The sequence below is a fragment of the Lepisosteus oculatus genome, chromosome 17 (genome assembly GCF_040954835.1).
Source record: "Lepisosteus oculatus isolate fLepOcu1 chromosome 17, fLepOcu1.hap2, whole genome shotgun sequence".
In the NCBI taxonomy this organism is placed as follows: domain Eukaryota; kingdom Metazoa; phylum Chordata; class Actinopteri; order Semionotiformes; family Lepisosteidae; genus Lepisosteus; species Lepisosteus oculatus.
In genome coordinates, this window is record NC_090712.1 from 20,097,687 (window position 1) to 20,122,001 (window position 24,315).

The 24,315-nt window shown below is 38.7% G+C and overlaps 1 protein-coding gene and 1 long non-coding RNA gene across 3 annotated transcripts in view; one reads left to right on the plus strand and one right to left on the minus strand.

Moving 5' to 3' along the window:
* prim2 (DNA primase subunit 2) overlaps window positions 1-11,097 on the plus strand; it is a 105,986-nt gene extending 94,889 nt beyond the window's left edge. For both annotated transcript variants that reach the window (XM_006638865.3, XM_015363276.2), the window contains 2 exons: window positions 2,140-2,208; window positions 10,530-11,097. In XM_006638865.3, coding sequence (XP_006638928.2) covers window positions 2,140-2,208; window positions 10,530-10,751 — 291 coding nt within the window. In that variant the 3' untranslated portion in view covers window positions 10,752-11,097. The remainder of the gene's footprint in view (window positions 1-2,139; window positions 2,209-10,529) is intronic.
* A 1,166-nt stretch (window positions 11,098-12,263) lies between these two features.
* Window positions 12,264-24,315, minus strand: part of LOC138223884 (uncharacterized) — a 31,251-nt gene continuing 19,199 nt past the window's right edge. Inside the window, exons 2-3 of the long non-coding RNA XR_011182278.1 lie at window positions 15,136-15,211; window positions 12,264-13,678 (exon numbers count right to left, since the gene is read on the minus strand). This is a non-coding gene — a long non-coding RNA (uncharacterized lncRNA). The remainder of the gene's footprint in view (window positions 13,679-15,135; window positions 15,212-24,315) is intronic.

The window sequence follows — 24,315 nt, forward strand, 5'->3', positions numbered from 1 at the left end:
GCCTTCCCCAGAGTCCATGTTTCAATTGATCGCATATCTGCGAGCCCCAGCTCAGATTAGCTACCCTTACATTAATCTTAAAGACATACCTTCTGTTAATGCACCTGCTCCTAACAAAATATGATAGTGTGACATTATGTAAATAACAGGCAGCTCTTAACATCAAACATGTTTAAATACTGCAACCAAGACAGTTGGTTATCTAATAATTATCTAATTATGTTTTTGCAAACTTTTATCATCACAAAAACTGTTCATATAGTCTAATACTAATAGTCAAGTGCCTTAATTGCATATATTATTAGTTGTGCAAGAAAAAGGGAAACAGTCCTATTTTTCCATAGACAGTACATTTATAATCTATTAAATGTGTGTGTAGCAAGTACTCCTGTCCAAAACAGAAAAGTATACCCTTACAGCTGCAAAGACAATAAGAATTTCACATCTGAAGAAGGCTCCACAGCCAAAACGTTGTGTTTCCTTTCTTTTCTTTTCGGCAGGAATAAACCTTTACTTGTTCCTTTGCAGCCTACGCATGCTGACGCAGCACCTGAACTAATAAAAATTTAGTGCTGACAAATATTGTGACAGAAATCTGAAGACGTGCTTTGGGATCCTTTAGGGTGAAAAGAAGTATACAGATGCAAGGGTGCTGCTCATCACTCTGGACAAGCTCATGCTGGACATGGAGAGGGGTGTGGGAAGGCGCTTGAGCAGCATGGATTGAGCTTGTTCCAGACACCCGCAATGCAATGTTGTTTGTCAATGCAACATGTAAAACTGTTCTTGAAACTAATACCTCTGGACATATTTAGAGTAGTTACTGGATATAAAACAAGCCAGAGGTCTGAGTTTTTTAATGCTCATATATTCTTTATTAAAAATTACCTGAACTTTTTACACTACTTTAGCTTTAGAGGAATCCTACTCTGTTGGGCCCCTGAGCAAGGCCCTTAACCCCCAGCTGCTCCAGGGGCGCCGTACAATGGCTGACCCTGCGCTCTGACCCCCAGCTTCTCTGCCCTACAGGTGAATTCTGTTATGATCTGTGCGGGCTGTCTTTGTGTTGCGTTGCTTGAGTAGATTCAGGTGTGGAAGACATGGGAGTCCCGTTTCTGACCAGCAGAGCCAGTTTCCGTATTTAAGGTTATTCGATTGCTGGTGCTGATTGGCCGGTGAGTCTGTGTGGGCGTTGACTAAGTGGATGCTCTAGCTCCTCATTGGATGTTTTTGACCTGAAGTGACCTGTCGGTGGTAACTGACAGTGTCCCCTGGCTGCTTGTGTGAAGTGCAACAGGGTCGCAGGCGCTCGTCTCTGGACACAGACAGCACTGTGCGGGTCTGCTGTGGGGAACAGGAAGTGTTGTTGTGCTGATACGTACAGCAGTTGTTTGACTGAGGTGGACGAACAGTAATGGAATTTCTTATCAGACAAAGTTTTAAAGGACATGGAATGAAGTTGAGATTAATTTTACTGACGGAATTAAGAGGAAAATAATTCCTTACACCTGTTTGACGCAGTAATTGCAAAGTAGTATTTTTTTTTTAGTATTTGCATTTTTGCTCAGCTAAGCAAAATGTTTAATATTTCTTCTGAGGTTTCATGTACCATAATATACAGTATATAGGTACTGCAACTGTTATAAATAAAATTATTTTTTAATGCTTTACTTTGTCGTATTTATAAGTAGCGATACATGCTGGTGATTTTACATATTCTGAAATGTAACACAGAAGAGGCTTATGAAGCAGGTATTACCAATACACCACATACTCCAGTGTATATATTATTTTACTTCCAAAGTGAATAGAGCTACACTACTGATACAAAGTTTAAGACAAGTTAACGTAGCTTAGTGCTTTGAGACACTGTGGTCCTTTAACAGTGAACTGTGAAAGTCATTCAGAAATTAGCGCAGGGATCAACAACTAAAACTAGGGCTAGCTCTGCAGCTTTAAAGGCTTTTGAGCACTACATCGGTCATAGAAATATAACACAGAAAAGTGCTTAAATGCTTGCCAAGATGTGTAGTCAATGTCACTTTATTTCTGCGGTAATGACAGCGAGGGGAAGTAATGTTCAAGTAAATTGCTCTTTTTTCTACTAAGTGCATTTTTCTTTCCCTCTTTATCTTCCAGGTCCTGGATTTAGTCAAGGGGATGCACTATCAGCTGGCCTGTCAGAAGTACTTCGAGCTGACACACGGGGTAAGGGCATGTTTAATTTGTACCAGGCAATAATCAGGGTGCCTCTGTCAGCTTTCGGAAGGGCCCAGAACTCGTGCATGAAAACTCCAGAGGCTCAGCACTGTAATCACATCCATCATTAGATGTCATACCTCGTTAGCTTTTATGGGTTTATCACAGCACTTTAGATGAATTTACTCTGTGAATTTTTAATTCATTTGATCTGATGCCTTTTAGCACAGACCTTTGGTATCAGCAATTTTAGGCACCCAAGGTTATTAATCTTTGCCCGTTTTATTAAAAAAGAGAGGTGTCCTCCCAGTGTTTCAGCAATTATTTCTCAGTGTATGTACAAAACAGTGAGCTCAACTGTGTACTGTTACTGATGAAGAATTGTGAGCCATTGATATTCGATGGGATTGTAAAATAGTGACGTCTACACTAAGGCTCAAAACGATTGAAAAACGGCCAGAAAAGGAAGCAGATTTTGTGCATTCATTACACAGTAAGTGGTGTTCCCTTTTATCTGTATGATTTCAATTGGAGTTCTATCCAGATGACTATGGGACAGTGAAGTACTTCTGTGAAGAAGAAATGGCACAAACAAAAGGTGTCAGTCCCAGTTAGTACTGACATGCATTTTCTGTCCCCCAGCTGCGAAAGAGCTGGGGTGACAGAATGAGGATGAAGGGCTTTTGCACTTTTACCAGCAATATCTAGTACTAAGATATGTGGTGTCTGGTGGGTGACAGATACCTTTTACTCACTGCTCTGAAGTACTGAAACAGGAAAGCCGTTTAAGGGACTGGGCTGAAAGATAAACCTTTCAGGTATTTATTGTAATGAGAGATGAGACAGTCTATGCAATGAATTGACACTACTCCAGGGTTTCCCACGGCAAGCTGCCTGGCCAAACAAACTGACGTGTGCACAGGACTCCATACTGAAATACTGTTTCATAGTAGTTAGTACACTGAAAGATCTCGCCAGCCTGCAGCCACGATGGTACAGTATGCAATCACATAGCTCTCAAGTCTCACACAACGTGACCAAATCACATGGTCTCATGCCTCGGTCTGAAAATCTCAGGTATTTGCATCAAGTCTTGATTCTTGATTTAAAAATAAAGTAATGAACTTAGTCTTTCATAATTGTGGAGGTTGTAGAGAACTAACCAATGTGTTTTTTGTACATGAACAAAAGAAACCTACAGTACAAATACTATTCAATCGCAATTTTCAGTAGAAAATGTCACACATTAGGGTTTGGGACCCCTGAGAGCTCTGCTAGTTATACAGAAAAAATGCAGGGTTTTCTTTGCAGCTGAACCATCGGGAAACAGATACTGTGTCCCTTTGTCGCTTGCCAATTCATTTTCATAGTGAAAACACACTGCCTCAGCGAGCACAAAATAATAAGCAGCACCTCTGTAGCATGATGCAGACAGAAAACAGCCAATAGCAGTGTGTTGCTCTTCCTTGGGCAGCATCATGGGTAACTCTGTACATGTCTGAATCCTGCCTAAACAAGCTAGTTGTGGTCTGATAAAACCCTGTTGTTCAGGAGACTATTGTGTGGTTACAATGATAAGACAGCTCATTAGCTCACAAGCTAGTACAGTAATCTAGCTGTTAGAGAGCTGGGGCAGCAGTAGGTGACCATTTAGCCAAAGCTGCTCCCTGCAGGCAGCCCTGCTGTTCTGTGACTCATGGAGATGAATTTCAAAATGTTCTCATTACAATTACACACCTTTACTTACTTTAGAGTGCTGTAAATATATATTACCTTTACTTTTACTAGTGGTAAAGTAGCCGTATATATATGTAGAGTATGCCCTGCAAATGACCCACTTGTTCCATTATGTTGAATTCCAAATGATGTATGCACTTTGTTAGAAGTAACACTTTTTTATCAAAACTTGAATCCTCAGACCGATCAATTCTATGTGTGAACATATTTAAATGTCAGCCAAAACTGCAAAGAAAAATGAAATATTAAAATGTTGTATTAAGTATATGTATGTAAGCATATAATAATATGAATTATCCGTTTATGATTAATATACTTAACCTGTGAAGACAACTTTCTTTTTTAAAACTAAATTCAGCTTCCAAATAGGGATCTAATATGATCTGAATTAAATTAGCAGGTTTGTATTTCCTCTGATTAACGGCAAATTTCAATTATGTGCTGAACTTAAAACACTGATTGTAAAACAATTGGGATTTCATTGTAATCAGGATTTCATTTTAATTAGAACTACCATCACAAAAAAAGATAATGATTTTGAATTGTTATCATCTTGTTGGGTAATTGTGTGTATTTGGAATTGCAGTGTGTCATGGATTGATATGCAATTTTAACCTGAAGCTGGTTTTTGTCACAGCCAAGTCTGCACTGACTGTTTAAGCAGGTGAAAGGTCATAGATTCATTAAAATTATGTAGAAACCCTCATGGCAGTAAGGAGAAAGTATAACCGATATAGGATTACAACTGTTTTGAGCTGTTGGATATTGATAAAAGGCATCTGAACACTACCAAGATATCAGCTTCCTTTAAGCCCTATTCTAATTACTGGAATGTAGCACATACACTTAAATATGCTGTCATCTCTCATTAATTCAGGGTAATTGGGAGAGTACAGGCCTAGATAACTCCACAGTGCAGAACCTGCACTTTGTTAGCTACACTAAAAACTGTTTATCTGGTTGGCCTCTATATTATTTTGAGCATTAAAAGAAACCTATCGCTCTATGCATGTGTCTCTTTAGAAAAATAAGTTCTAAAGACATTGATTATATGTTTTTGGCATGATGTTGACTAATCAATCATTCGTGACTGTTATACACTTGAATTAACGCTTCATAATCAATGTATTAGAGAGTTGATTAAGCACAGGTAATGAGGTGATTTAAACTGTTGAATGGACAACTTGACAAAAAATAGAAAATGCTGCTTATCAAGAAAACTACCAATTTCCACCATCAGTATGTTGGTCACTCTAGTTCTCTCTAGTGTTTAATGAAGCTAAGGTGTAGATCAGCGAGTGCACATGCAGAACAACATGTGAATTGTAATGTATAACAGAGCAGTCAATGCTGAGGTCTGAGTCTATTGATCTGGGCAAGCAGTATCTAAATGCTGTAGAACTCCCCTTGTAGGAATGTCTGCCTGTACTTTGCTCAAGTGCTGGGACCTCACTTGGTGCCCTTCCCACAAGCTCATCCTGACATCCTGAATTCCAGCAGGACAACGCCCGTCCTCAAGCTGCTCTTCTAAAGCTTTCTTGTTTAATGAGGAGGAAACATGTTGTCGATGGCCTGCTTGCTAGAATTGAGCCCCATTTAATGTGTGGGATGGGTGGGTGTGCCTTGTGGAATCTTGGGCTTAGAGACCAGTGAACAGGCACATCGGTGTCCAGGCTCTACAAGTACAATGGGCAGAATCTCATAATATGACACAACCTGCTGCAAAGCGTGTGTCAGAGACGTCCATATTGTATTGCTTCCAACAGTGCTCACACATGGAACTCGCTTTTGCCAGTCAAAGTAGACCCCCCTCCCCCATTGTTAAAGGTTTATTGAATTGACCTACGTCGCGTCTGTTCATTAAAGTTCATTGTGCCTGATACAAAAAAGGGTTGTTAAATGTGTTGCTAATGTTGTTAATTTGGTTGTTAATGTTTCTTTAGATGGTTAGTATTGCATTTCTCCGTCTTTTTGTAGACCATGCAGTTGCATTCCTCTGTGTTTTGTCATAATTTGTATTTACCGCATCACCCCATTTTTAATAGTCCAGTGCAATTTGGAATTGTCAATGGTTTTTACATCTTGGCTCAGAGACAACCCTTGTACCCACCCACATGAGGAGAAGAAAGGCACCTGGCAGCACTGAACAGTTGTGTTTGTCTTGGCAGAATCCTGATCACAGTCTGCTAGCTCAGCTCCGTCAAAAACATGAAGGAACTGAAAGTTTACAAATTGCTAATCCCTTTTTTCTTCAGTCATTGCACAGAGCAAAAACGGAAGACCTTAACGTCTCTTAAATTTGCACAAGATAAACTTTCAATGTCAGTTAATGCAAATATACTGCACAACTTAAAGAAGGATCAGTAAAGGGAGTTATGCAAGGAGAAACTATACTTTCATACAAGGAGAAACTCAGTGAGCAGGGCCGAAGAACAATGAGGCAAGAGGTGAAAAACTAAATGTAGCCCAGCCTGTTCTCTGACAAGTGCTTTAGCAAAATATTTTCACACAGATGATATTCAGTGTGAAACAACACTAAGAAATCAATGAATGCAGTGTACCATACATTCAAGATATTAGTAATGCAAACAACAGTGTATTTATTGTTTCATGTTAAGCAATGTTACTGTCCCAAAGCCTTCACTGCTTTTCCCTTAACTGTCATAGTTAAGCCATGACCCAGATAAACCTCCCCCAGTTAGTGTCTCTTTCATCTGCAGAACTTCACTGCTGCTTGTACAGTAGCTCTCCTCTACCCACATGCTGAAGACCTATCAACAGCACTTGAAGAAACCTCCCTGTGCAAGGCAGGGGTCCCTGCCATTAGCCCCTTCACCCACAAGCTGAAGACGTCTGCTCGAGACGCTGAGTTTCTGTTTACCTTATGTTGACGTCACTTGCTTTCTTGCTTCTTTGTTGCTCAGTACCGTTACTGTTGCCATTAATCATGTGGCGTTGGCTGAGCTGTTATGTGTTCGCTTTAGGTTTAGACCTTCCGAAGGCAGTATCTTAATCTCCTTCCCCACTGCTTGTAGCCCCACTGGGGCCCAGGTTGTGAGTCCATCTATATTATTGCTGTCACTTAGAGTGTTCTTCCACAAAGTTTTCTTTCTGTAGCAGTAGGAGTTTGGGACTAATGAGGCTACAGTGTATCACATCTCTTGCTCTCAGTTCCAGACTACTTAGGCAAGTGATGCAGCTAAAGTTTTCTGAATGGTTTTGGGGGTACGTTGATCCCCAAGCTCAGTATCTGAAAGGTACTCAGATGCAGCGATCTGCTAGGACGATTTTAACATGGGGGCTATTCTTACTAAGCTGCTGCGTGACCCTCAGCTCTCACTCGCTGGTCAGTGACGGGCCCTGCTGCATGGGTGCTCCCTCAGACCTCTTCAGAATTGATTAACCTCAGTGTGGTGGCCCCGGTGGCCTGGCCTCAGCTCCAGGATCAGGAGTGGTGCCTCAGTGCTCATCTGAAACTTGGAGACCTACTCTCCTGTCTGAGTCCCTGGGAGATGAAGCCACAGCTGTCCAGATCACAGAATACAGACCTTAAGATGTGCTGCTCAGGATGTTTTCGATGGCTTTGGTACACAAACCCATACAATATACATGCTATTTGAAAGGGAACACTAAAATGCTCTCATATCCCAGGTTCCCAGAAATAAAACATTGCAACCATATTTCTTCTGTGCGTAGTAATGTGTCTATTTCTTGGAACTGTGGTTACAGGAATAACCTAATTTTGATTTAATGGAATGTGTAAAAATTTGGAATATTACAGAGAGTGTCCGAACCTTTTTTTTTTCTTACCAATCATATGTAAATCAAAGCACCTGAACACGTCAGGTCTGTTTGTTTGCTGTTACTCTGCAGGGCTTGTGTTTGTAATCCGAGCGCCTGCACCATCAGCTCTACCTGCTGCTGAGGGGGATGTTCAGCAGGAGCAGTGGAATTGTCCTGGGAAAAGGAAATTAGAGACTCTAGTTTGACTGTGTGAAGGTCAGCAAGGAAAGTCTTTGTGGTGAAGTTTTCACATCTTTGGAAGGGCAGCTAACAGACTGTACACTGCACCTGTTAGGAACGAGCAGTTGCCTCAGTTTGTCTAAATTCTGAAACTATATCAGCAGGGAAAGGCAGACAGAACATGTCAGAGTCCTCAAGCAGCATCTGGGTTTATGCTGTGTTCAGCTTAAGTGAAATCTATTGTGTGGGCAAGTGTCCAATGAGTGGTGACAATTGTGCCCGTCTCTGCTGGATGAGATAAGAGTCCTGTGTTATCCACCTTAAATCATGAGTAGACGTTGTTTTTGAAGCTTGTTTTTATTTCCAGAAGAGCTGTGCTGCCAATTTGTATGTCCTTAAGATTAGCTAAATGACCTCAAATGTTACTAGATCGCCACTTCTGCATTCGTTATTTTATTATTAGTATCTTTTTGTGGTTGTCACATTTGTTCAGAAAATATTTTTATTGTTACCAGGACTGTCAAAATGTCATTTGCAATTCAAATGACTGCTTTCAAGGAAAAGCTTTCAGTCTAGTTTCCTGACTGCAAAGAAAGGCTTTTCATGAACATCATTACCAGGGAAGCAGGGATTAACATTGTAGAGGTCATGAATGGCGACAAAATGGCCAAGAACAATGTAGTCTGAAGATTTAAATGCAATAAATAAGACATCATGACTGTCACACCCACTCCTACCTGTGGTTTTTCTCTTTCATATTAACAATGATATACTTTATTAAATGAATTTATCTGTTATTTTTATGGCATTTAGTCAAGCACGTCACATTAAAAAATAAAAAAAACACCTATCTGTTTAGTGTCCCTTGTGAATATTGTGGCTTTTGGCAGTCATTACTTTAAAGCTTCTTCACTCCTGGGCCTCATGAATCCTGGTTCCAGACCTGTGAATTAAAGCAGACAGACAGGCACCGTTTCCCCTTCCTCTGCAGCATTTATTAAAGGTCACAATGTAATACTTCACTGATGAAATATTTACACAAGGGTAATAAATCAAACAATCTGAATAGCGATGAAGCAGTGCGTAAGTATTGAAAATGCACTAGCTTGGACTTGGAAAGCAAAAGGGTGTGCAGAGGTTGGAGGGCAAACTGAGCATTTTGTAAAACTGAATTTTCTTCATTCTCTTCGTTTTGGAATATTATTGCCATCCATTTTATTCATAAACTTGACAAAGAAGAGCTTTTCTATGCTTCGCTCATACTGATAGTTACATCAACAGACCTTTTTTTCCCGTGATGTAAAATAGAAATGTTTTTCTTAGGAGATGGCATTTAAGTCATTGTCAGTGTTTTGTATTTCTATACCTTTAGGAACTGTGCACTTAAGCGATTTGTTACAGAAGTATCGCTTCTGGGAAATGAAAGTGTTAAAATGGAAATGTAACTCCTTTTTAATTGACTTTGGGTTTATTTTTAAATCAATTATCTTTAGAAGCAAATTGCTTTAGATCAAATAGCTTCTGTAGACTTTTTCTATGCAAGGCTAAAATGCATTTAGCAATACTCACACTTCAGAAATGTTTAATTGTCAGTAAATTATTCTTATGAGCTATAAATGATTTGAAATACATTTACTTTTAGTATATTTTGGTGTATTAGTTCTTTCTGTCCTGCATGAAGGATAATAGCGTTTGTGTGTAATAGCATGTGCATCAATGGGTGCAGTAAATGCGCTAACCTTTATGCTTAGTTCAGATCTACAGCTTGTGTGAAACATGTACTAAATTGAACTGTCTTCTTTAGTTATAGTTATACTCATTTAGGCTGTTCAGCTCCTGTTATTAATGTATTATTCCATGTATTAATGTTTTGGATGGAAACTGCTACCTGGGGTGGCATAGCAAGTATGTTAGTTAGCTTGTGGGGCCTTTCATCAAGCTGAAATTCCATGTCCGATGTTGGAGTGGTAAACGACAGTACATCCATTCGGAAATGGTGCTCTGTACTGGAGGGCTCTGCGTGGATCACCTGAGCAGAGCTGCCAGTGTCTGTGATCTGTAGATGAGTAAAGGCACAACCAACCAATAAAGGATAAAGACAATGAACAGCTGGGGGACATTCAAGAAGAGTCAAAAACAATAAAAAGCTGTGCCATTTTTTTCTGTGAATTGTTTTTCTGCGTTTATGAATTGGCATCCAGTAAGACTTCAAAAGGTTTCTAGTCCCCACAAGGTCAGAAAGATGACAGATCCCCGATACTCGGCACGGCAGTCAGAATCGCTAAATAAGTTCCCCGCTCATCTTTTAAATCATTTCCAAAGGCAAAGTCAGCTGAAGCATTTATTGAAACTGACTCACTGCTTCTGTTTTAGTAGTTTCCACATGTTGGTTGTGCTCTTGGTAGAGTATCAAGTAAAACAATTATTTCTTCAATGAAGCAAGGTCTTCTACAATCTGTTAGGGACTACATATTTGTGTGCTTCAGATGTTTCAGATTGTACAAACACACGAAAGAAAAGCTTGCCGTTTCTGTCTGTAGCCAACCAAAGCTTTCAAACCTTACTGTCCTTTCCTGTAACATTTTCAGCTGAGTCTTTCATTCGTTACATTTAGACTTCTCTCTTGGCAGCTTGACGATTGTGGGTTTTCACTCAGTCACCCCAATCAGTACTTTGTGGAGAGCCAGAAGCTGCTGGGCAGTGGGAGAGAAGTGAAGAAGGAGGTGGAGGCGCCCCAGAAAGGCCAGAGCACCCCAGCACTGAAGGCTGCGGGGCCACGGGACTCGACTGCTTCCAGCCAGACGGACGAGGCCTCAGCCGTGGAGGATCCTGGGAGCTGCGGCAAAGAATGAGCGATTCCCTAGGGAGACTGACAATGCTTCTTCCTCCCCGTTTTATGCTTTTTTGTCTTTTGTATGTGTACTGTAGTTCAAATGTGCTGTAGACCAACCTATTGTTTCCCAAAGCATAGATTTAATTCATCTTTCAGAATATTTCTGCTAAATTGAAGGTATCTTTAGAAAAGTGGGGTTTGAGGTTTTCATTTTTTTAACTGAAGTGCAAACTTGATTTTTCACATCATGGCCTTTTCATTGTATCTCATGCCATTGAGTTCATTGTGTGGAAAGTGTGTTGTCAGCAAATATGCTTCAGTGTTAACTTTCATATTCTGAATAATAAAGTAATGTTTGTACTTTTGTTTTCTCTAATATCATTTGTTGTAATCAAATGCGTTTAGGTCTAATGGAAAGTTGGATCATCACTCTGTAACTGAACGTTATCATAATGGAGTCCATTAGGGACTGAAACTATGGCATATAAATATAGAAGTGCATAAAAGTACAATTTTTATCCATTGTGGTTATTTAAAAACCACAATTTGCAAGACCATAAAATAGCACATACCAGATCTAAGTATACTAAAATATAAAATTACACTGATCACATAGTACACACTATAAGGGAGGGACTGTTTCATGATCCACTAACAAAAAAGCAGGACATGAGTGAATTAGGTCAATGAAATGTTAAGTGGCTATACGGTAAAAGCATTTTGGATCTTAATTGGATGAAGCATTTTATTGTATTGTAGATGTAAATATTCCCTATTCTGTTTACCTGAATGCTAAATTGGTATGATTTTATTACCGGCTACTTATTTTAGTGTAATGTAATGTGAGTAGCACTTGTGGATCCAAGTCTAAGCTAAGTGGCATGTGGCCGCTAAAGTCTCAACCCTGTTCATTGGGCCGTGACGAGGCACTTTCTGAATTGGAACAGTGAAAATGTCATCTCTTAGTTCTCAAGGGACACGGCTACCAGTGGTCACTATTTCCTTTGCTAAATTGTGTTGCATTTGAAAACTCCCAAAATGCAGCTGGTAAAATTGAGACCATGCTGTTCCATTCTTCAGCTTTGGTGCAACAGCCTACTTTTATATTATTTTCTTTCCTGGAAATGCATCTGCTTCATGTGCTTTGTTGGGCAGTGCACCAGGGTGATAAGGGATGTTTTCCTTCCCCCTGTTTTGTTCTTCATAGGCAACATTGATGTTTTGAAAGCTTTTTTAAATTAAATGTCAGTTTGGGGTTTATCACTACAGTCTTTTTTTAGAGTTCAGATTTTGTTAGAGAACAAATACGAATCTGAAGACGGGCCATTGTCACTAAGCTTTTTATGAATGGGCATACAGCAAGTGAAGACTGAAATCTGTCTCCTTCTGAAGACATTATCAGCAGAATTAATGTTCCATGAGGGCAGGTGGGTGGGTCAGTAGGTGTTTCAAATAGATAAATGGGAATAGGGTGATCACACAACAGGACACGTTGTAATGGATGATAGAAGGACCAACTTGGGGAAATGGATTCTTAAATACTCAGAAATGCATTTTTAATTGAAGAATTCTCTCATTGTGATTTATCATTGAATTGGTTATATGATGTATGAGACAGAGGGGGAACTGAAGCTGGGAGGGTAATATGGAAACTAATACAGTACCTACACCAATGTAAAAGTTATTTGTTTCACTCAGGCAGGACACTGCAGCTAGTGCAAGCTGTACTGTACATCCCTCAGACTGCTCAAGTAACATGCCACACTACACAAGTCACTTTGCCTAAAAGTGTCAGTCAGATTAAAATAATGGCAAGAACTTCTGCTATTCTTTTCCTTGTTGAAGGATGAACAAATGAATGAATCTTTGCATCCGTTTTCATTGAGGAATAACCATTAATAACAGATTTTGGCAAATGTTAGAAATGTGTTTTGTGCACACCACAGTATGTCATTCGGATATGCTGTGAAATGCTCTATGGTAAACCCTCGTTTTAACAGACAAAATCTACTAAAGGGGATTTGTCTGTGAAATCAGAAATACCAGATTTTCCCCCACAATAATGATGAAATGCACAGAAAACAAAACAAAGCCAAATATTACACAGGTTTGAAATCCAGGAGCAGCACTGGTTTCCTATATTGCTTCCAATAGGTTTGTGTGTCATGTGCTTTAGCGAATTTTATACACCGTGACATGAAAGAAAGCATTTGTATATTTATGATAAAAAAGGCACAGGAATGATTTCTGTTGAGTGCATTTCAGGTAAGCATATAATAAATAATAGGTTTATTCCAAGCTGAAAAGAAAGAAAACATTTTGGCCGTGGAGCTTTCTTCAGGTGTGAAGAAGGCTCCACAGCCGAAATGTTGTTTCCTTTCTTCTCTTTTCAGCAGGGAATAAACCTCTTACCTTTTCCTTTGCAGCCTACGCATGCTGACGCAGCTACCCACCCGAACTACTTCAGCATATACTGTATAATGTATTTTTCTCAAATTATAAGTGTTTTCAGACTAAAAAAACATTATTCATGATTTAATGGACATCTGGCAATAACAGACACCCATTGCCCTTGTTTGTCTGTGAAATTGAGTGTTTACTGTATAGCTGCATTAGTTAATTAATTGTTTTTAATGCTGCTGTATCTCTTTGCTAAATGAGGCCTCGCCTATAGCCGAGGTTCTGGAGAGCAAGGTAATATATTTGCCGAATGGTTTGTGCAGACTGTTGTTTCGGGCTGCTGTTTCGTGTTGCTCCCCAGATCTGCCTGCAACGCGAGGGGTGGATGGGGAATGTCCAAGGATGGCTCTCGTGCTGATCGCACTGGACTGCCTGTGCTTGTGCTGTTCCGGCGATGGGCCTCTGCATCTCAGCGGTCTGAAGGTGGCGCTCTATCACCCAATCCTGCCCGTGGTCCTGCAAGGCCTCGTCTGCGAACTCTTCTGCCTGTAATAGTGAAGGTGCACCAGGAGTTGTGAGTTTATAGATGAAAGCCCTGGTGCAAACCACCGGTGTTCAGGGCAGAATACAGCCCTAAACCCGATTTACTGCTGCACATTGTCTGTGTTCAACACATTTATGTCAAAACGGTTGCTCCTTGTCATCGTCTTTTTTCCCCACTTGAAGTCTTAAGAAACATTTTGCTGATTATATTTCCATATATAATCTATATCTGTGTATTTGTGCAGAACTGTAATTCTTTCTTGGGCAATTTCCTCTTTTTCCTCGGCACAATTCATCCGATGTAATGAATAAACATGAGCTGGTGAGCTGCTGGAGACTAGTAGGAGACTACATTACCCTTCTGCGTAATCTGTGCCAAAATTAAATACATTCAGAATTCTCAGAGCTTAAGTTATGAGTGACTGTAATTTGTATTTGTTTCTGCTTGTATTTCTTAAAACGTGAAAACATTCATTTTGAAGCCTAGAAAGAAAGGACTTTAGTACTTAAGATATGAAATAGTGACATTGTGTACATTTTATAGTATATCAGCATGACTCCTCCTTTATTCTGTATCAGATGAATTGCGTTGTGTTTGATTTCCTGTGTCCTAATATAAAATGACATGCAATCCTGGCAGCCAGAGTGGTAAAACTTCCTCCAGCTCTCAGGTGACAGTAAAGCACTCCTTAAACTCACTCTTTTGATTAATTTGGAAAGCAAAGCCTGAATCTGTTACACCAGCTTTTTGATAAAGTGAGTATCCATAAAACCTATATGATTGCATCCTCATGCCCTTGGGCAGACACACTGTGCTTCGCATTGTGCTTCTAGTGTTAAAGGAAGTCTGCTTTGTTCAAGCAGTGCTCAGTGTTGTCATATTACCAGAATGAAATTAGTTTTAGTTAGCGAAGCGTGGAACTCTACAATAGGGATTTGTGCTGTATTATAAGGCAGGCAATATGAACAGAGCACAGCTGTAGCACTTCAGCATGAGCCTTGTTGAATATTTTGCACTGCTGACAGGGTTTGACAAAGCTGTCCCTTTCTTAGCCACTGGTCTAGATCATTTCACCGAGCTGGTGTTCTCCCGACAAATGGATTTACAGTCATTAGTTGTGTTACAGGCTCCACTGCTTTGAAATGTGATTTGTTCTCTCCCATTACCTATCAGGTGGACCAGCATCCGAGCACAAGAGGTGCATTAGTAAATCCCAGTGCCATTCTGAAGAGTACACAGGCAAATTGCCCTCTTTGGAGAAAGCCACCCCAGTTTTAAATCCTGCACAGTGTTGCCTTTTGCTTTGCCAGTTTCCCCACAGAAATATAAAACCTTTCAAGCTTTATGTTGCTGAAAGGAGATGAACGTAAGCCACTGTCCATACTTCCCCCCTGGGCGCTCTCACAATACAAGTCCATTCCTCCTACAGAATTATAATAACCTCTTTCCTCTTACCCACCAATGCATGATAGTTTCTCAGCCAAGGATCGACAGTGCAGGGCTTATAAACATCTCCCTTCAAGTCAAACCAGCTCCTGAAATTCAAATTACAAGTTCAGATTTTCTTCTCCCCCACAGTGTTTTTTTTTTTAAGTATGAGTTAGCAGGCATGAAGTCACCTTGTCACAGACCTCTAAAAATTAAAGTATTTAAAGGACACCATGTCTTTGCTTGTTCCATTGAATGCTAAGAGGTCTCAAACCTCCACTTGATAATTACTTCCATTTGTCAGTCTTTATAATGTTTAAATCTCACTGTGTATCAGAGCACATGCAAGGGCATTGTACACCTGTCTTCGCTATGCAAGCAGCCTGGCGCCTGGTAGGTCATCAGTTCTATGGCTTGGCAGTATGGTCTCCATTTATCAAGGTCTCTGTACAAGTGCTCAGTTTGCACCACTTTTTGTCTAATAAAATGCAGACGTCTTAGAGTCCTTATAATAACCTACTTCAGTGATTCATCTCAAGATTCAGATTGCTGTGAAAATGCTAGGGTCATGCAAGAGGTCTTGATTTCACATTCATAATATGTGAGAATCATAAAAGGCGAGAATAACACATTGGTATTTTTCCCTTTTTATTATATAACCATAAGATACTGTTACTTGAAAAAATGTTCAGACCCTCGCATAGTGTTCACATTTTGATGTTTTAAAGCTTGCAATCATTACATATAGAAAAAGCAATTAAAATGTTTAATACACAACTTACTACACAAAATCAAATAAAAAACAAAAGTGAATAGATAATATGTATGACAAATAGAAGTCATGATTGAATAGGTATTCTAAACCTTTATTATTGAAAATCTTAATTAAAATAACAAGCAACACAATTAGTTGAGTGGCCTCAGTCTATGTACAATAACTACATCAACAGTAGTTCACATGATTTCAGCACTATAACACATTCATGAAGACCAAGGAGCTTTCAAAATAGCTCACAAATAAAGTTATGTAAAGATACAGAGGTCAGGAGATCTTTATCTCAAGGACCTGTAATATATCTCTTTGAGCACAGTGAAGCTGATCATTTTGAACTGGAAGGGACTTCAAACAAGTTACAGAGTTCATCAGTTGAGAAGGAGAGGAAATGTCCATTGGCCAACAACATCCCAATCACTCCACAACGGGGACTTGTATGGAACCAAAAAAAACATTTTTTCCACATGGGGTTTACAACAAAGAGCCTTTGTGATACTGAAAATGTGGTAAAAGGTTTGCAGTCTGGAAGAAACACAACATAGTGCAAAACCAAGTCAAGACCATCGCTACAGTCATACATGTTGGTCACAGCAAATCTTTTGAGGAAACCAGCTTCAGAACTAGACCTAAAATTCACCTTTCAGCAGGATAATGATTTAAAGCACAAGGCCAAAAATACACTGGAACTGCATAAGAATAAGAAGGTGAATATCACTGAGTGGCCCAGTCAAGGTTTTGACTTGAATCCTATTGAAGATCTGTGGATCAACTTGAAAACCACTGTCCATAAAGTGATCATCAAGCCAAGCATCTTCAGAGAACAGAAAATCTCCCAAGAAGAATGGGTAAGAATTGCACCAAGCTAGGTTGGTTGGTAGAGACTGTCCCTAAAAAACTTGTGACTGCAATAAAATATTTAGTTAACAAGTCTGTATACTTAGACAATTAACTTATTTCATTTTTCTTTAGTTTTTGCCAACATTTATAATTACTTTGCTGCAATTTACCATTATCTTACCTTTATAAGTCTTTAGGTCTTCAATAAAATATTAAGAGCATATAAATATAAAGATTTAGAATATTACGTGAATGCACCATTTTGTCATTTCACAAAATGGGACAGCATAGTAAAGGCTTTAATGCCTTTGTATGGTGTTATATCTTTGTACCTTACAAAAACTATTAATATCCATTTCTCTTATACATTTTCTTCAATTCTGTTGCTGATTTCATGATCTTAAAATATTTATGTATAGCTGAAGAATTTGTATTGTTACTGAGATAGCGACTAGCGATATGTGGTTTACATGCTGTATGTCATTAAAAAAAACTTGGATTCTCACTTTTGTATTTCTTTGAATCTCTCTTAGAAACCTTTACCTACACATTTAATGAGGGTTTAGAATAACCTTTCTAAAAGTCTACCAGAAATCTGAGAAATATTCATCTTTTGCTGTAGCTCTCTACAAAGGGGAATAGAGCTTCTCTTTGAAGATGTTGCTGCACTTTACACAAAGACAAGGTAAAGAACTGAACACACTGGGTGGCATCTCTATAAATAACACCCTGATTAGAAATTGAAGATATGTATGGAGAGATTAGGATTTATAATCTTTTAAGAGTCATTCTAATTAATGTACAGCAAGAGGCATCATTACTGATGGGTTTTGCGAACTAAGTTTTTTGGAGTCATTGTTCTATATTATTGTGGGTAAAAACAAATACAAATAATTTGCAGTGGATATTCACTTAATAACACGAATTAATGCATTCTATGCATGTGTCTGATTTTTCATGCTGTCGTCGGAGGCTCCTGGAACACCGAGGTGAAGAACCAGAGCAACATCAGTGTGTAGCCTACTTCAATGTGGACAGAACCAGAATCCTGGGAAGAACAACACTGCCCGGCAGAAACAAAGGAGGAAGGAACGCTTGGTAGCATGTAGCCATTGGCAGACCGAGACCTGGGAATTATAAGTTAGTTGCCAAAGGGCAAGATCATTCTGGAAACAGCTCCTCACCAGAGGTCCGTTCCAAATAAAGCAGGAAACCTGCAAAAGTGAAAATAAGTTCAGCAGGCCCTATGAGACTGGTAAGATCTGCCTTATATTATTCTCGCCATCTGTGGAAATAAGGAAAATTTTACCTTATCCAGGAATTGAATTTCTTGTCTCTTATATAGAAGGTTCGCTTTCTTGCTTCCTTTACAAATCGCCTGGAAAATGAGTACCAATTGTATAAAGGAGGCTAGACTTTATAACTTATTCTCATTTTCCCACATTAATGCTTTTGATAAAAGATGTTGCGACAGAGACCCAGGTATGAGGTGCTGAGCTGGTGTTTACCGAAGAAATGTTTAATCAACAGCTAGACTTCATATGGAAAGATCAGCGGTCGGGTTCTGGAGCCTCACTCAGACTTGCGTCCTCCTGTGCCAGAGAATGTGAGTTGGGGAGCCTGTACCACGTCTTCTTAATGTTTTTGCTGTAATCTGGTATAGTGTCTGGTAATCTTATGATGTAGCAATTTATTTGTGATTATTTACTCAAGTCCTCTCTTTTTAGCCATTTTTAACACTTATTCCTTTGTAAATATGGTCTAGGTGGGATGTTTGCAGAGGGATCGCTGATAGACCATTTTTACATTGTGTGATACTTTAGCTGTCTTTTTGAAGTTGTTTTTAATAATAATTTCCATTATGAAAAAGCATTCAGATGATCAGTGTCATTTGTTTTTCTCTGATTTTGTTGGTTACAAGGTCACATTAAAGATGGAAAAATGTCTGACATGATTTATCTTGATTTCTGGTTTTACATCACAAAAACCTGCAATTTCAATAAGGGTGTGGAGTCTTTTTATATCTACTGTAAGTCCAGTGGTGGTCACAGAAAACACAGGCCTGATAAACTGTTTATTGAAGTGCTCCAGTACAGCAAAATAATTGCAAAAGAGCAAACTAGTAAACTGCAGTTTTCCAAGGAAATTCCTACTAGCAGCTCCAAACAATCTTAAAAACACCAAGCTGTGTTCCTGATGATTGACAGAAAGCTTCTGTTTAAGCCAGTGGTGTGAGAGGCTCTGTAACCCTGACAACATGATGCAACACAGCACAGGGCTGTGGATCTCGAACAGGGATGATAGATACTAACGACCACCACATAGATTCGATAATTTACAATAATATACACCATACACAAGTACAAAAAACATGTCTTTTTGTTCTAGGATGACAAGGACAATAGGAGAAAAGGTAAGATGTTTATGACAAGCCTCAACCTCAGAGGTCATACAACAAGGATATGTTCCTACCCATCATCACAGATCAGCGTTGCACAGTTTCATCATCAATAGTAGGGCAAAATATGCAGTAGGCAGCACAGGTAAGTGCAGAAAGAAGCAGGAATTGTTTTGGTGATGCTGCATTTTTAGGACCCTAATAAAGTCTGATGAACTACCCATCTCAGTCTCTCTGGAGAGTTGTTTTAAAACTCTCCCTCCATCTGCTGCCGACACCTGTGACAGTGGAAACTGAATAAAAAATTTAGCCTGAAACAGGGTGCTTTTAAAGAAAACCATATCTATTACCCAAGCTAGACATGATGGCTTAAACAGGATTTCAGGGTGCACAAGTCTGCAACGTTAATGCAAAAGGGAGTTTCAGAAATTGAGAGGATTGGAATGTCATTTCAAGCCATTACCTTGAACCAAATAACATTCACATCCTTACTTACTGATCTCATCTAAATCAGACACCTCTATTTTCTGCAGTTAAGGAAAGGGGAGACAAATTTGCTCCATTTTTTTCTATGAAAATTTACAATGATTATGAGTGTAGAGCACATTCTCACAAGGCAGCAGACAGAGACTTTCGGGTTCCATTAATTCATGGAAAAGATTTCTTTCTTTACTGTAGAATGTAAAGGAGTGTGTGTAGGCAACAGCCTGTATTCTTTCTGGTAGATAGAGGTTAGAGATTAAATCTCACTTTGTTCACATGAGAAATTAATTTGCTCCTGACAGCACAGCCTGTGATCTTCGGTATGTAACCTCAGACATCCACCCTGAGTCACTGATGCAAGAGTCTATTCATCTGTGCAGACTACAGGCAAAAAAGGAGTTTTTAATTGATTGTTTATCCTTTAGTAACAAACTTTTAATCATATACGAAAATCCTAAGCAGCCAACGAGGTGTCGACATCACTACTTTGTACCTGCACTGCTTTTCCAAGGTCGACACAGTTTCAGTTCTCAATAGCTAATTACCTACTTCTCATGTTTTTGTCTTGCTTTTGAGCAAAATGTGCTTTGTGCTTCCTTCCCCAACATTTTGGGGTCATAATTGTAATTATATTTAATTTTATTTTGCTTAATTCTAATCATAATCAGTTTCCCTTGAATCGACATGTATAAAACATAAAACCTGAACACTGAAAATGTTGCTCAGGACAGGGACAATTGCAAATTCTAATACTAACAATAATTGTGCATACATACGTAAACAGGCTTTTTTTATCTTAGACCATAACATAAACCTACATGACAAAGGGTTTTACCTTCTTCTCTTCTGAGGGGATATTACAATTTTTTAGCACATTTTGCAGGAAATCTTTAATTCTTCAATTTTTGCCGTCATGTTCAGAATTTGGTTAAAGCTCAGCATGATTCTTCCAGACTTGGACAGACATCAAGACTGTGCAGTACTCTCAGAAGGACCTTTTTTTTTAAGGGGAAAATGTTTGCATGGTTTTTAAGATGAGGAAGTCAGTAAATTGCAAGCTGCTGATGGGATTGTATAATTTTATCTTTCAAAATCACATACACAGAGGGCTTGGTTAATCGCAGTGAATATCCTTTTCAAGAATCTATTTGTACACTGTTGTGCTGCTTTTTCACTAAAATTACTTTCACATATCATATGGTAAAAGAAATTAAGAAGCATCAGATGGGAAGTTCTTATGTCTCTTTTCAGAACCATTCACCCTACAAACATTACATTAGTTTGAACATAACAGGATATAAATTTGTTTTAAAAGACAGATTATCCTTGTGGTTTTCATAGTTTTTAGGGAAAGATGGCAAAATCTACCAATTATTGTGTTAATATAATTACAGGACATAAGAGATACAGCTATTTCTTTAACGTAACTGATAATTAATGGGACTCATTATTAACACAAAAGTGTATGCAGCATCCTTGAGTTTCTGTGATATTGCATTTCATTTTATTAAGCAAGGTAACAACAGTCTCTGTTATTTACAAAGTATGGGGCTTACAATTTCTGAGAACTTTTTTTTTTTTAATCAAAAGCAGTGATTCCCACTCATAAATCATTCATCAGGGAGTGTACTTAACATAACTGATTAAATCTTATGAAGCAAACTTCCACCATATTTCTCTAGATCCATTTAAGACACATTTAATATATATTTACACACTTTCCGAAGGCTTAGTAGTGTAACAGCTGGAATGTGTGAAGGGGGTCCATTTGTAAACCATGCACTCTCAAGGGAACATGAACTGCCAATTTGCCATTTGTCATCATGAGCTAATGGTTGCTGCAGGAGTTAATAAATTGAATAGGAGAGGTACTGTTGCAGACAGCAGTTAAAGAAACATCAGGTTTATCCTCCTCTACGTGACTGGAGTAGAATATGTCTTGTCTTTTTTTTGTCTAGCAAGCTAGGGTTAAGCAGCCCAAGCGTAACTCCTATTGCATTAGTTTCCCAAAGTAATTAGATATAAATCTTACTCTGAATGAAGGATGAATAAGTCTTAATATATTTAATATTCAGTATGACATCCCAATTAGCGCTATCAGCGATTAAGTGAATTTTAAACTATTTGACACTTCTGGCCTCTAAAATATCAATTCCTGATACCCTGTTTTCAGAGCTCCCTGGAATCCAGTGACAGACGTTTGTGACTGGTAGAACGATCGCAAGAAATCATCTGTCAGAGTTTAATATAAAGATTAATACCAACGTAGACCTGCCCTAATGCATGTGCTCGTAGGATACAGATCTGAGGTATTTAGGCCTCTTGTAAAGCATGCGTGTACAGACAACAGCCAAAAAGCAGTAAAATAACGAGATTATCCATCTCTATTCTGAGTGTAGTACTGCTAGAAAATTAGTCTTTGACCTTGTAGCCTGAAAGTCCTTTTCTAATTTTAGACGAGGCTGATCGATCATGTTTGGACTGCCAAGAGAGCGAACTTCGCGACGGAGAAGAACAGGGGTTGCCTGTTAACCAGTTCCGTACTCAACCCGTCATCTAGACTGGTGTCTTTGTAGAATGTCAACATTTGTCAAAGTTTATAACTTCAGAGAAGTGAAAATCGGCATCAAGCTGTGTCAGTTTTTGAAAAACGCATTAGTTTTTCACCCGTTTTTGACATACCTGTATCCGCTAAAGATACTGCATGTTAAATGTAATCTAACATGCCAGGGGACAGAAAAATATTCCTGTAATTTTTATAAGCTTTTTATTTCTTCATGGTTTAATGGTTCATATTGTAATTTTACAGGAGTTCAGACCATGAAAATTGTGCAACCAAATATATATAAAATATTTACTTATGGGATAACACCTGAGATTTTAATCAATGAAAGATTGTTTTTATTTATACCAGTGAGGCTTTTGGGTACATGCAGTGGTGTTTTCTTTGGTGTAAACTACAAATCAGCTTGTAAGTCTTGGGCCTAATGTTATATTACTACATTTTCAGTTCTCCTCATTTTTGTTTTATTGCCACAATCTTTATAGGATGCTTCAGGAATATTGTTTTCAAAAGATCGTATAGCATGAGAAACTTTTAGGCTTTCTTCATTTGCAGTTTCTATGGCAATCTTTGCTTAAAAGGCTTATAATGTTTTTCTATATACATTTAAAATAATTTACAGATGTTTTTAGGCATCCAATTACCATCTGAATTTGTTCTTTAGGCATGATTTTTTATTTAAGTGTGTTTTCACGAAGTAGTAGTGCTATTATCATAATTCAAGATACAGTAATAAAAAAAATCAATTGTGCAAAAATAAAATTAGCCACTAGCATTTACATGCCTATATTGATTGTATCTTTATAACTTCCTTGAGTTTCTTTACTGCTTACAAACATGATTTTAGAATTAAATGTGCCAACAAAATAGGTCAACATACAATAGAATATGGTGCATGGTTATGGTATATAGCATATAGGGTATGGTGTTCTCTTTAAAGGATTTTCTGCTCCTTTCATGCAAAAACAGAAGCAGTGAATCCCTTTGGTCCTCCTCAATGCACAGCATGCGACTTGGGCTTTTTATGACGGCAGATCCCTACAACAAGCTGAAAAATGGAGCATTGCAAGGGTAACTCCTCTGCTTCTCCCTCAGTCTAACATGCAAATCAGCTCATGGCAGGGTCATGCAGACCTCATTACAGCAGAGTGGTGTTTCCATGGGTGCAGCTGGGCCTGATCCTGACAGGGAGGAGGGCATCCTGGCGGGGTTAACCTCTGAGAAAATGAAGGTTTTGCCAGGACGTCTATTAAAGACACGGCCAGTAACCCTCACGGTGACGGGCGATTCGATCACAGCATGGCGAGGGGGTCTCGGTGCCAGTGGCTTGTACCTCTGTCTATGGAGGAGCCGCCTTGAAAACAATCTGAGATTCTGACTTTTCTAGGATAGCTGAGAAAATGATTCTCTTATGATGAGAGCACTTACACAAAATGACCTATTTAGTCAGTTTTTATATTATTTTTCCCCACGCAGAGGTTCATATGGTTCTGCTAATGAATGAAGCATGAATTTCTAGTCACAGAGGTGTCCCTCTAATTTGATATGATGGATTTCATTATATTTTAAATCATATTCCTGTCCAAGGTGTTCTGCTTTTAGCAGATGGCTAAAAGAAATGATAGCGCTCATTTTCTTGTCACAAAGTGAAACATTAAGGTCACCAGTCTTTGAAAAGTGGTATTTAATTAGCCAAGGTAATAAAAGGCAACTTGAATTGACTAATAATAATTTTACTATTTTTAATGTATTTATAAGTTCTTTACTGTTGTGGATTTAACCCTGGAATTATAACAAATTAGCTTGTTATCCCTGCGTTCAATTTGCAAAACTGACTGATGAACCATGTGGAGATCATGTGTTGAACTATGAAGTGCAGGATAAAGAAAATTGAATTGCAACAAAACAGCTGATGTACTGAAACACACAGGTTAATAATAAATAATAATAATAATAATAATAATGTGTAATTATATTGACAAGAAAACATTTACACACAAACATATCGCCAACCTGCCATAACAAAATGGGTCAGAGACAGCACTGTAGCAATAGCAGGTCTGACTTGCTTTTCAACGCCAAGGAATTTGTATTCATCCAGAAAAGAGAATAAAAGGGAAAACAATATACAGTATGTTCCTTACGGCTATCTCCA